The following is a 13,097-nucleotide window of genomic DNA, read 5'->3' on the forward strand; positions in this document are numbered from 1 at the left end:
GTTGGCAAAAAATACCCTCATCACCCACAAATACTTAAATATCAGCTTCACAAATACTCCCCTGATAACACTTTCCCTCTCGCACACCGCATATTTGTGTGTTCGTCTCGAGCACAGGCGGCTATTTTCTGGGGGGGGGACAAATTTTCAGCATTCCCACCTTGCAGTCAAAGACAGGGGCCAATTTAAAACTTTTTTGGGGGGGATCGTGGATGTGTATTGGCCGGTTTTCAACCTTTTCCGAGGACATGTCTGTGCTCCCTGTTGGCCAGTTCAGTTTAGCCTTCGTGTCCCTCCTGCTTTCATGAAGCATATAATTTAAAGGTTTTTGGCTGAACATATCCCTTAAAGAGCATCTGAGGTAAATGCAGTTTGCGTCTAACTTTAAATGGAGACAGGAAGAGATAAATCATTTAGAAGTAAGTTGTTTTTCCTCAGGCTTGGCTCTGGAGAATGCAACTTTTGCTTTTCTTCTGCTTTGTTTTGCTTTTCTATATTATAGTAAAATCACAGAAAAGTGATACCCAGCTCAGAATGCTGCACGGATGGTTTTCCAGCGTGCACAGTTGCAGCATTTTTACGCACATACACGCCCAAATACTGGAAGATTTCTTCCAAATCTTGCAGTACTATTGTATACTCTTACAGTAGGAATCTGCAGTTCATGCAACAGATACATATTTTGTGAATGATGCATAGAATTCGTATTTCCTGGTTTTCTGAATGCTTGAGAGAGTTAAAGATGGCATCTCACTGAGGTGAACAAGAGGTTCTGAATGGGCTGCTGATGGATGAATAAGTGAAAATCTCCTGGATGCCCACAGGCTCCTTTTGTTCAGTGCTTTGCATCACGTAGCAGTGCTCACTCTCACTGGGTGACAGTGAGGAATGCTGAGTGTTGCCACAGTGGATGGATGCACAGATTTGATTCAGGGTAGATTTTTACACCTTCATGATGCTAGCCTCCTATTTACGCTGCTGGTTTATATCAGCTAATTATTTGCTTCATTCGAAACACGCGTGTTGCCAACAGGGAAGTTGCCCTCTGGTTGACATACTATGCAAAGTCAACACCCGGTTGGAGGATCTTTCTCACCTGTTTTCTGTAATATTTAAATTTTATTAATGCCATTATCCATAGATAGAGCTATAGATCCAGTATCTAACGAGAACAAAAAGAGGGAATCCAAGGTCTAGGTGTTTTATCATGGCCATATGGCACCAATTCCTCCTTTCCAAAGAAACCTAGGTTGTCAGTGTTGGGTTATTTAAAAGTCTTGATCAGATATGTTATATCCAAAATATTGGAGGCGGATCAACTTTAAATACCCGCCTAATGTTAGCTCTGTTTGAAAATCAACAATTACCTTTCTGTTGCCTCCCATGCAGATGTAAAAAGTCAGTGTCAGGGGAGAGATTTGCAACAAGATCTATGTAAATCATTGCCAAGGTCTGGCAGGGACTTGTTTTGTTTTTGGTGGTTGGAACTGCGGCAGGTCCTGTATATTGATCGCAAGTTCCCAAAACTCACACCCTGTTCACACATGTTTAGTTGTCTTCTTTAAAAACCTGACCCGAGTTTGCTGGAAGAGCGATTTACCCTCCAGGACTTTGCGGCAGCAAACTGTGAGCAACTGCAATATGACTCCTTTTATAGAAAATAGAAATAAAAAAACTAGTTCAACGAGTCATAAATAACCACATCATCCAGTTTTAAATGATGTTTCATTTGTAAACGGACGGATTTAGGACATAATTCAGATTGACTGGGTGCTGTTGATCACGAACGCCACCGTTTGATTGATAGCGTGCATGTATGACCTCGACTAAAGTTGTTTGTGATGATGATTGGCTTCCTGAACACTTCAAAGAAACAGTTGTGGAGTTCATTGCGTTACATAACTCTGAATGTACAGCTCATCATCCATCATCTGCTAGCTTAAATGTAAATAAATAAACTGTGAGTGGTAGTTTAAAAAGTGGATTTTTTTCAAGCTTTAATAAAACGCTGGGTTTAGAGGAAAGAAAACCATTTTAAAGGACTTTTTAGCACAGCCTGATTACTCCTTGTTTGGACAGACGACGGTTTTTTGGCGCATACGGACACCGTGCAGACACAGACCAGACAGCATCTGGCCCACAAACAAACAAATGAGTGTTTACCGGCGCAGTATTTCCATAGTGTCACAGGCTTATTTATGTACACATCAGGCAGATTTCAGTGGAAATTTCCCAGTGGCCCCGGCGTTTGCCAACTATTTGTGTCACAGGACGTCATGTGTGTAAATTTTGTCTGTTTAGTTTTAAAGGCAGCGGTTTCTGCCAAGTAGTGTGATTTGTTTGAGGATGGATTCCAACTGGGCTGATAAAACTCATAAAGCACAGACAGCGTTACAGTGTTTGAAGACATCAACTGAATGTGCTTAAATTAGTCGTTCAGCGGCGAACGATTGGTATTTGGATGCCTTTCAAAGATTCTTGCCCCTTTGTGACATTTGTGGCCGTGGTTTTGCTGCGAAAAGTCGTGATTGGCTTTAAGTAAAAAAAAAACACAAAAGCACACAAAATGGGGAAAAAACTACACCTACATCGTATTCGGTATCAAAGCCAACTGATGATGTCATAGCCAGTATTATCAGGACATTTTCCAGGGCTGGTAAGAAGGAATGGACGGAGGAGAGGGAGTCGATGTTTTCCCGTTCACTGTGGAGGTTGACATCAACGCAAGCAAATGAAAAGAAATGTTTCCCCAAAATGATAATATGGGAAAAAAATGTTAAAAAGAGCTTTTGACAGCTGTTTGAAAACAGTGCCACAAAGTTATTTGGGTCACTATATCATAGAGCAGTGATATCACAAGTCAGTAGCTACAGTATTAACAACCACACACAAGTTTAAGCGCTCTGCTTCTCAGACGTTGTTCTGAGCATCTGCGTGACCCGTTTCCTGCTTTTCTGTCAAGTCAAAGTCAAATTTATTTATATAGCACATTTAAAACGAAAACCGTTGACCAAGGTGCTGTACAATTAAGATAATTAAAAGAAATAAAAACATAGGGAGACATGATAAGAGTTAAGAAAAAGAATCATAAAATTAGAAGATTTGAGTAAGAAATAAGATAAAAGTAATACAAACTCATTCTGATTTAAAAGCCAAGGAATAAAAGTGTCTTTTTAGATGGGTTTTAAAAGTGTCCAGTTTTGGGGAGGTCCTGGTGTGAAGGGGCAGTTTGTTCCACAGTTTTGAATCAGTTACAGCAAAGGCCGGATCTCCCCTGTGCTTTAATCTGGACCTCGGGACAGCCAGGAGCAATTGATCCGCAGACCTCAGTGATCTTGCAGGAGTGTAGCAATTTAAAAGATCAGAAATGTATCAGGGTGCTGTGAAAATCTACACTTTTAAATGCTATTGGATAAATAGAAAGGTGTGAGATCTAAAAATACTTACATGTCTGCAGAATGTGCATCAAGTACAAGTATCAAGTTAAAAATATGACACAGGCCGTTCACACGACCATGGCTGCACAAAACTCCGGTTTTTAGTCTTATTAAAAATGGATTGTGTCAGTAATTTCAAATGAAATCAGCAGTTGGTACCTACACACCGCCTGGGATGTGGTGGCAGCAGGCAGACCTCTCTCTGCTCCGATTTGCCTCTACATCGCTTTTATCGGACCACATGGCAACTGACTTAGACATAAATGTCTTTGTGCCCCAGGATGGAAAACACAAGCTGTCGGCTGGTGCAACCCAGTCACGACGCCACGTTTTGTGTTTCACGTTGCAGTTTGTGAGTCCGATCGGTATTGCACAGACACATAACAGTAAACTTTCTGTGTTGCCAAATTATGGCTGAACTGGCTGCTTCCGTGAGGTCCAGCTTCAGCAAATGAATCTGTAAACACAAACACCTCTTAATCTATAAGAGTGAAAACTAATCGTTTGCCACCGAAGTAGAGCAAAGTGAAGATGTTGGTGACAACATGAAATAATCAGGCGCTGTTTGTTCCTGCAGGTTTGTGAGCTTGTTCGCTTCCTAATAGAGAACTGCAGCACCCTCCTGGGGGACGTCACATCACTCTTCAGAACCTTCAGCCAGAAGAGCAGCAGCAGCGACCATGGATCTGGTAAGAACTGAGATTTAGGCCAGACAATAAAGAAAGGACAGAATATCAGTAGGAATTTAATTTAAAAACAGTTAATTAGGATGTACAGGCTTTTTCTTAACATTTTACGATTTTGTGATCCAGTTTAGTTGTATAAGCTTGTAGGAAAAAACTGTTAAGAATGGCTGAGACAGTGACAAAAAAGCCAAGAGGTATAGAAAATACTGCTCTCTAATAAAGTGCTTAGTATTGAGACTTGATTCCTACATTGTTAAAGAGTCTGATCCCATAAAAAAAACAAACAGGCTGCAACTGTAATGGAAACATTTACAGATTTTGCAATTTGGGTTTCTTTTGCTTTCAGTTTTCTGACTTAATAAATGCAAACTGAAACCACACAGCCAGAGCTATTACAGGGAGAGGTGTGGCATTAAAAAAATCTTGAATTGAGTCTACTTCATTGACGCATAAGATGGTAAAATTCCACAATACTCTGCACGCTCGCCCCTACCATCAACTGAAACTGAAAAAGCCACTAATGTTGTTGCACATGTAGTTGTATAACCTGCTGGTAAAAAAAGAAAGAAAAGCCTGTTAAACCTTATTTTGGGGGCAAAACCACCAAACATTTTAAGCGTTACCATCTAAGATTTAACTGGTTATTCTGAAAATGTATTTTAACCCAAAATAAATGCCTGGAGTTGATGACTCTCTTGTGGCAAAGCTTTGTTCTAGGAGGGTTTTAGCACAGCTAGTCCTGTGAAAAAACATAACAAAAGAAAAACAGATGCACATGGAGACGATGTTCTTGTGTCAAATTTGTTCTAAAGGTCAAGTGTGTATGTTTTGTGTGTGTGGGATAAAGGATCCTTTATTTATTATCTGAAAAAGTACTGATAAAGCCTCACTGTGTTGCATCAAGGTGGTTTGGGACTGACTAGCTTGCTCTGTGTGGGTGCAACTGAATTGCCCAGGAGCTTTAAGTCATGTTGAGTGGGGTCAACAAATTGACCTGCAGTAATTTCAATGATTGCCAGGATCACATGATTAAGATAGCACTGAATATCCTCATTCATGCTGTTAGCTCTTCCTCATGCTGTAAGTAACCACCAGGGGTCAAAGAGCACATAGCAGAGATATGCTTTGTCCTCTGTTCTCCTCATGTGCACCAGTGAACTGTGACTTTGTTCATTCAGCTCAGGAAATGCTCTCAGTTAATTGAATCTTTTTTTTGTCCTCTAGCAATGGCAACCAATCAGTTAAAGCGACTCTTTACAGTGAAAAATGGCACTGTTGCTAATTGCTAATAAAGTGAACCATGTTTTCTCCTTTTCTTCCCAGATGTGTCGTCCTTCCAGATGAACGACTCGTCTTACGACAGTCTGGAGAACGAGCTGAACGATGATCCCGAGTCTCCCTTCCAGGAACAGCTTCCGCTTCGCGACAAAGACAAGCCGGACAGCTGCAGCCGTGACTCTGTCATCACGCTCAGTGATGGCGACCCCGAACCTGACCCCGATTCTAACCTTTTGCTGCAGCTCCCGCCTCTGGCCAGACCCAGTAGGTTCAGTCCCGTGGTTCGACAGCCTCGCATACGCCACGCCAACGGCTCGTCGCAGGGTCCTAGGAGACTGAGGAGGAGCTCAGAACCGGCCTTAGCCCTGGCTAGCATGCCGAGTTCAAGCATGGTGTTGGCTCATGCTGATAATCGCCACCCGTCAGTGAGGAAGGCGAGCTACGATGCTGCCATGGAGGGGGAAGCAGATGTGGATGAGGTTTTTCTTGAACAGGGGCTGAACGGGCTGCAGCTGAAAGAGGAGGGAGAGGATGGCTGTGAGAAGAGAGGAGTCAAAATCCAGAACAGCGGGCGGAGGAAGACGAAGCATGCCCCTCCACCGCCACTGCGACTGGATGCCAGTTGTTCCAGTCTGTCTTCACCGGCAACCTCACCAACCGGCTCCTCCCTCAGCTCCTTAGACTCTGCTTTCTCACAGTACTCCACTGACTACGCCACAAATGTGCCACTTCCGTTAAATGAACCCCTTCCTCTCTCCCCCCTTTTTCCTGGACGCCCACAGCAGTCCTCAAGGAGCTCTCCCCCTCAGAGAGAAGCGCTGGCTCATTGGCCACAAGCCACCCAACCCCCTCGAACCTGCCAAAGTGCTTCCCACTCTCATGGCCTCCACCCTAACACGTGGCTTAAAAGGGACCGGTGCCTGACGCTAAGGCAGCCCGATAGTGGACACACTGAGGAGGACCTGCCCGTGGTTAACGGGAAATCCTTCTCAACCACTAACTGCTTCTCTGTCAGTGCCCAGGAGGCCATGGTGACAAATCAAGACTGCAGACATAGGTCAAGCAGCCCTCCATCTTACCAGCAGGCTCTGCTGCAGCTGCAGCGCAGCCACTCTCCTTTTTACGGTGCGACAGAGAAGCCTCTGACAGTCAAAGATCTGAGACAGCTCCATGACCAGACCTCTCCTAACAAACTCAAACCAAACCCAGGAGCTGAGATCGCACAGAGGCTGGCTGAAGGTGGCTGCGTGCAGCCCCCAAAAGGTGTTTTCTTTGGACAGAGTGCCACCACTCTGGTGCTCCAAAGACAAAAGTCCCACTCTCTAACTCCTGCCATGGACATCCACAGAGGGAGGAAGACCCTTCCTCGCCGAGCATCTGAGCCTGCTAAGGTCAATGTGAACTCTAACCGTGGCCCCAGCCTTATCTTAGACAGACTTCCTGCTTCTAAAGCCCGGCCCCAAGACGGCAGAGCGTCAGATAACCACGCCAAGCCGCGCCTCTGCTTGTCGCCCTCTGCCACCAGGGCTGTAAGGGACTACTTTTCCTCACAAGGTCAAGAGGATGTGGACGCCTGCCTGCAGAGGAGTCATGAGGTCGCGCTAGCAATTGTGCAGGGTAAGAAGGAGTGGCAGAACAGGCGGTGCAGTGACCCGCGGCTGGAGGACTTTGAGCAACTTTTTTTTGCAGAAGAATCGTATGTGTAAAAAGGAACTTTGGAAAGACAAACTGTACAGGGGAGACTGACTTTCATGTGATATTGTAACTTGTACACAACTGTCTTTTTATTGTATTATTTTTCATATACTCCTTTAACCTGTTGCTGACTACTGTAATGGTACATCAGCGGTTTAAGATTTTTATGAGGTACAGATGCAGTGTCAGTGTAGCGTCTCGAACACCAAAAATCTGGTTTCTCTGGACAAAATGTTTCTCTCACCGCGTCCTTGTGCACCTTCCAGATCTATGGTTGTTTCTTTTTCAGCATGTGATGAAAGTCTGGAGAGCTTGTCAGCAGTAAGAAAAAGAAACGACAAAGAAATCCTTTTTTTCATGTTTGGGAAGCTTTCAAAATGTTTAGAAAGCAAGCAGAGCATCCATTACAGCTGATGGGAAACGAAGGCCGTGACAGTACAAACAGTAACATTAAAAACTTGAGCAACATTCGTGCCGCTCGTGACCGATCGCAACCATGAAGTGAACTAATTCTTTTCCAGTGACTGAAGTGTTTGTCTGAGTCAGTGAGTCGGTGGGGGCAGTTTTTGTGTTCGTATAAGCATCCTGCAGACACACAGCACAGCGTCGTCCTCAGTAAGTCTGGTTAATTTCTCTGACCTGGAAGGAGAAGATATCTGCGTGTGTGTGTGTGTGTGTGTGTGTGTGTGTGTGTGTGTAAAAGAAAGCATTGCTGATTGTCAGCGTGCCGCTGAAAGAGAAATCGCATTTAGTTTTGCTTTCAAAGCACTTAATTATCCTCATCAGGACCCTTTGGGTATCGCAAGGAGACACCTTGTTGAGCAAGTGCATGTTGAGTTGGATGTGCCAGTTTGTGTGTTTTGTCCATACATGTATGATCTTTTTGTTCCAGCGCTGCAGTGTTGACTCCATAGTGACACTTAACAGTAAATGGCCTTATTCCACTGTCTATTACCGTGATGAAAAGTATGTAAATACATACCCACAGATAATGTTAGCTATTGTTAGTTTGCACCAGTAATAAACAGTGTTATCTCTTACATAGCTTCTTCACAGGACCACACACACAGAAGTAAGGCCATTGTCATGTGCTGCCATTTCAAATGATCTCATAGAGTACTTTGTCCTGTATTATTATTAATATTATTATCTCCTTTACAGAACTGTGTTCAGCCTGTATAGTTCTCCATATTTATGATGCAGATATATATATATATGTATAAATCTCTATATAAATATATTATCTTGTTGTTTCGTATGTTGTGTGTGGTGTGAGGAAATCAAATGTGTATTTTTGTACATGCCAATTCTGCTGCTGCTGTCTTTATAGAAAGAGTATTTGCTACCAAATGCACCCTTTGTATATTGTGTACATCTGAATTCCAGCAGGAATTCACAAGAACCAAAATATAATTGATTTCAATAAATGTTGCTCTCGTGAAACTACTTTGCCAGTCAAATGTGAAATTTGTTTACAGGGGTGGTTTCGCGTGACAGTTTTGTGGCTATCACCAGGGTGGGATACAGGATGAGGATCATCATTAACATTTATTGCAAACAAATGAACAGCGTGTGGACACACTCCACCCTTTGATGGCTCTGCTCGGAAACCGAGGCCAGTGTGCTGTAAGGTACACCTTGCTGTAATGGGTTGGATTCACTTTTGCCTTCACAACATCCTTAATTGTTTGTGTAGCTTTAACAAGCTGCTTGGAAACATCCCCCAGAGATTTTGGTACATCACACAATTACTGAAGATTTGTCTGCTGCACCGCCGTGATCTCCTGATCTGGTGACAGTGGAGGCATTTAAGTGCAGTGAACTCCAAGTAAACTAGTTTGGTTCAGGCTCAGATCATCACAATCACCAGCCTGAACTGTTGATACAAGGCAGGATGGATCCATGCTTTCATGCTGTTCCTGCCAAATTCTGACACTATCATCCTTATGTTGCAACAGAAATCAAGACTCATCAGACCAGGCAACATTTATTTTCCAATCTTCTGTTGTTGCTGCACACATCTCTCGGCTGACTGTAGATCAAGAGGTACAGCAGATCGGTTGGAAGTTTAACAGTTTGATCCCTGGCTGCGGCACACTGCATGCAAGACTTCTTGTGCAAAATACTGAACCCCAAGTTGCTCTCTAATGCATCAAGTGTTAGAGAGAAAGCTCTTAGAAAAAGCATAGAAAAACATGCTAGCAGGGATCTGTGTGAATGGGTGAATCAGCCCATTTACCACAGCTGAACAGGTGTGTCTAATAAAGTGGCAGGTGAGTGTAAGCAATCCAGAACTGCACCAGAATTTAAAATGTCTTCAAATTTCCTGAAATCCAGCTTGGTAGTCATTACTAATCTTACTACAACACAGGCGAGCATTAAAAAAAGTGTAAGTGTAAATATCCAAATATAAACTAAGGACTGTATGTAAAATATGTCTCTGTCCTGAGACCTAGTGGAACTGAAATCTGATTAATAAATTCCAAAATATGACAAAAGTGATGTTTAAAAACACTGGTCTATAAAGAGCTAATTACAGCTACATTTAAAGCTAAAAAAATAACACTTCTATCCATATTTTAATAAGTCAGCTTGTAAAGGAGGTCAGCTAATCAGAGCGCTACTCAAAAGTACAGCTTAACAAAGCAAGAACATAAGAAAACAATCTGGCCTAATGAGTACGGTTGAATAGTCCAAAAAATTTACCTCATATCGTGTTTAGCATTTAGTTTAAAAAGGTACAATTCCCTAAAGCCAACACTTATTCCAGCTGACCCAGAGTCTAAACTGATTCATGATTCTTCATGCATGACAACACCTTGACAAGAAACGGATCGTAAGGCAGCGTAATGTTCACAGGCTATTTTCAAAAATCAAAACATATCAGTGTGCTGTGGCACGAAGTGGAAAGTTTTATTAACGTTTCCACGATCTCCACCACTTTATCAGTTTTGGTGACAAAAGTTTTGCTGGGGCATATTTACTGATCTTCAGAAGGTGAATCACTATGAATTATGGGATGGCAGTATCTTCATTTCCTTGATAAAGTATGGTGTGATGTATCCTGTGCTAAAGACGGTTTAACAAATCAGTGAAAAAGTAGTGAAAACCAAATGCACTCCTCATCATTTAGAATAAAGTGTTGTGTGACGAAATGTGTTGAAACAAATTACCAAACAAGCTGCGCGTGTGCTGTGAAACTCTCATGACTGCAGCAAAAAGGAAATTAAATCTGGCAACGGTGCGGGAGAGGGAGAAACTTTAGACCTGCACGTCTGATTAATGTGAGCGAGGAGAGAGTATATGAATATCACCAAACTTGTTTCGAGTGTGTGGTTGTGGATACGGCCATCACAGCAACCGTGACGTCACCTACTGGTTAGTGAAGTCCCTTTGTGAAGGCTGGAGCTGAGCGACTTTGCGGGGGGTGATTCTGACTGAGGAACTAAAGAACACTGCACGCTCAAGGTCGACGTCTTTTGACTTGCTGGAGGTTTTCATTAGAGTTCAAACTCATTACGAGCATCTTAAAACCAAAGATAAAGGGAACAAGTGTCCATGTTTCCATTCCTCTATTGGGTTTTCTCTTACATGTTTTCCAAGTTTTGATCTTTTCCTTTATCACTCCATGAGTTTTTCTTCTCCTTGGACATCTCTGAATCGGTTTGATAACTTGAAATTAAGTTTTTTTTATGAACAATCCCTAGCTACATTATTATATAATCAAGGCTCACAAATCATGGTGGGATTCTTACAAAAAATCCCCAGTATGATTCCTACACAGCGGCAGAGGAAGAATTAAGTGGGGCTTTGTGATGGTTTCTCTAACCCTTGTTTATGAGTTTTTGTAAAAACCTTCAACACCGGCAGCCACGGTTGACTCATATATTTACAAGAAAACTTTGTAAGACGTCAACACCAAAAGAAATATAGACAGAATCATCAAAACCTTTCACATCTGTACACTTATGGGCCACATGTTTTCCACTAATGCATGATGTGGAGATATACAGGCACAAGCTGATGTTGCTAGGGAGACAGGTTGCACAGCAGGTTGGGAGAATTAGTCAAAACACAGCTTTGTCGGACAAACAGAGAGGTTCAGCTCAGTGTTAGAGGAACTACAGGCAAAAACGGGTTTTCTTACTATGAGTTCTTCAAGAACTCATGAGTGGCTGATCTCTCTCAGCCATATCTGACAACCAGCAGGCACCCTAACACCTGCTGGCCTCTTGATTTTTGCAAACTTCTGTTATGGGGGTAACAGAGCAAAATAGAGGAACATGTTCAGAGCAGCAAAATCTTCTAAAGATATAATAAATCAAGTTGTTTGATGCTGTGCAAAAGTCTTGAGCGACCCCTCACTGTCTTTATATGTCAGTAGAAAAATGAGAAATGGGTGCATTTATAATGTTGAGGTCCAATGTGGAATTCATTGTGTGTTTTTCTATCCAGGTATGCTTTTACTGCACTGGCGTTGTGTCTGGGATCATTGTCGCACTGAAAGTGAAGCCTTTACCAACCAGATGCTTCCAGCTTTTATTGCACGGATCAAAATCTGACAGCAATTTTCTGTGTTTATAATTCAAACTGATCGAGTAGTATTTGAAATTGCCTTTGTTCTTGTTTTTTCCTGCTGCTGCTTTGTATTTTTATGCAATGCTGTTGTTCTCTATAATGGATCGGTCTACAAACTTTTAAGGGCAAGAATGCAGGTATTCTTGAGGTTCGTACTCTATTTTAGGTCTCTTGCTAGTTTTACAGGTGCAGTTTGCGCTTCCAGACCTTAAGTTGCTCCCGTAGCAACAGAAAGATTTGCTTTTATTTTCAGAAGGATGATAAAGGTTGTTTAACAGCCGCTTGGCTTCTCCATGAGATTCCTCAGCCAACGCCGAACTCGATGCACAGTGAGGTCACACTTGATCCCAGTCATGAATTTCAGACAAATCAGCAATCAGTATGCTTTCCCTCCCTTTGCTATACTGTTGACCCACTCTGAAAAGCATGCAACTCCCTGGGCAGTAACCCTGGTGTTATTCCCACATATTGTTTTTCTGACACACATTCTCCAGTTTTGGTGAAGCAGTAACGCTGCAGCAGGCGTGAGTGAACTCCCATTCGCTAAGACCCGCTAGACCCTGAATGTGATGTTGATTAGTTTTCTAAAGGCAAAATACAGGATCACAACACAACTGCACTAACACAGCAATACAACTGTAGAAACCTTCACAATGTTTTATAGAAGCTGCTGTAAAGAACCAAGCATGTTATGGCATTGTTTCTCCCTAGCTGAAAATCATAAAATAAGATTGTGTGATGGTTTATGGGGCTAGGTAGATGTACACAAGCACAGGAAAACATTTTTGTTTTACATTTGTACATATAAATACAGCAAATTATAGGAGTAGCTTAGAAGAATGTAAGACCTCCGACAAAGCTTAGTTACATAATAGGAGAGAAGATTTATGGGGCTGAAAAAATGTGGTCAAGAGAGCCTGGTAAAAACACCTGGTAAGAAGTCAGTGAGGGAAAAGACTGGATATGTGAAGGCATTTGAGCATATTAATGTGTATTCCCACTGAAATACTGTACGCAAAGCTATTTCTCAAACTTAATATTTCATGCGGTCAGTTTTAATGACATTAGCCATTTTCTACATGTTGCTGTGTGCTCAGCTAGCTAATGAGCTTGATTGTATCATATTTGACTCAAGCTGTATATAAAAAATATACTTAGTCTCCAAAAACCGTAAAGCAAGAGGGAAGATTCAAGGGTTAACTATGATAGGGTTAAAGTTGGAGTTTTCAGTGGCAAGAAGGTGGCTTTCCTTTTACCATTGACAAGAAGCGTGATGCAAAGGTGACAAATGTTGGTGTGATTATTTGAAAATAGAAGAAATATAAAATCATGTTGGTCTGGAGCTCCAGGCAAAATGTTGCCTCGTGGGGTAAGGACTTGGAGGGCTATGAGAAAGGTGGTGGATTGCTCCAAAACTACATGG

At 42.3% G+C, this 13,097-nt stretch overlaps 1 protein-coding gene across 1 annotated transcript in view; it reads left to right on the forward strand.

Annotated features, from left to right (window-relative positions):
• The window catches only part of LOC102212850 (rho GTPase-activating protein 20-like), a 31,343-nt gene extending 22,801 nt beyond the window's left edge, over window positions 1-8,542 (forward strand). Inside the window, exons 14-15 of the mRNA XM_005745306.1 lie at window positions 4,015-4,126; window positions 5,447-8,542. Of these exons, the coding sequence (XP_005745363.1) occupies window positions 4,015-4,126; window positions 5,447-7,107 (1,773 nt within the window). The 3' untranslated portion in view covers window positions 7,108-8,542. The remainder of the gene's footprint in view (window positions 1-4,014; window positions 4,127-5,446) is intronic.
• Window positions 8,543-13,097: the final 4,555 nt, after the last annotated feature.

Source organism: Pundamilia nyererei, unplaced genomic scaffold, assembly GCF_000239375.1.
Source record: "Pundamilia nyererei isolate P.nyererei 1_Seehausen unplaced genomic scaffold, PunNye1.0 scaffold00157, whole genome shotgun sequence".
Classification (NCBI taxonomy): Eukaryota; Metazoa; Chordata; class Actinopteri; order Cichliformes; family Cichlidae; genus Pundamilia; species Pundamilia nyererei.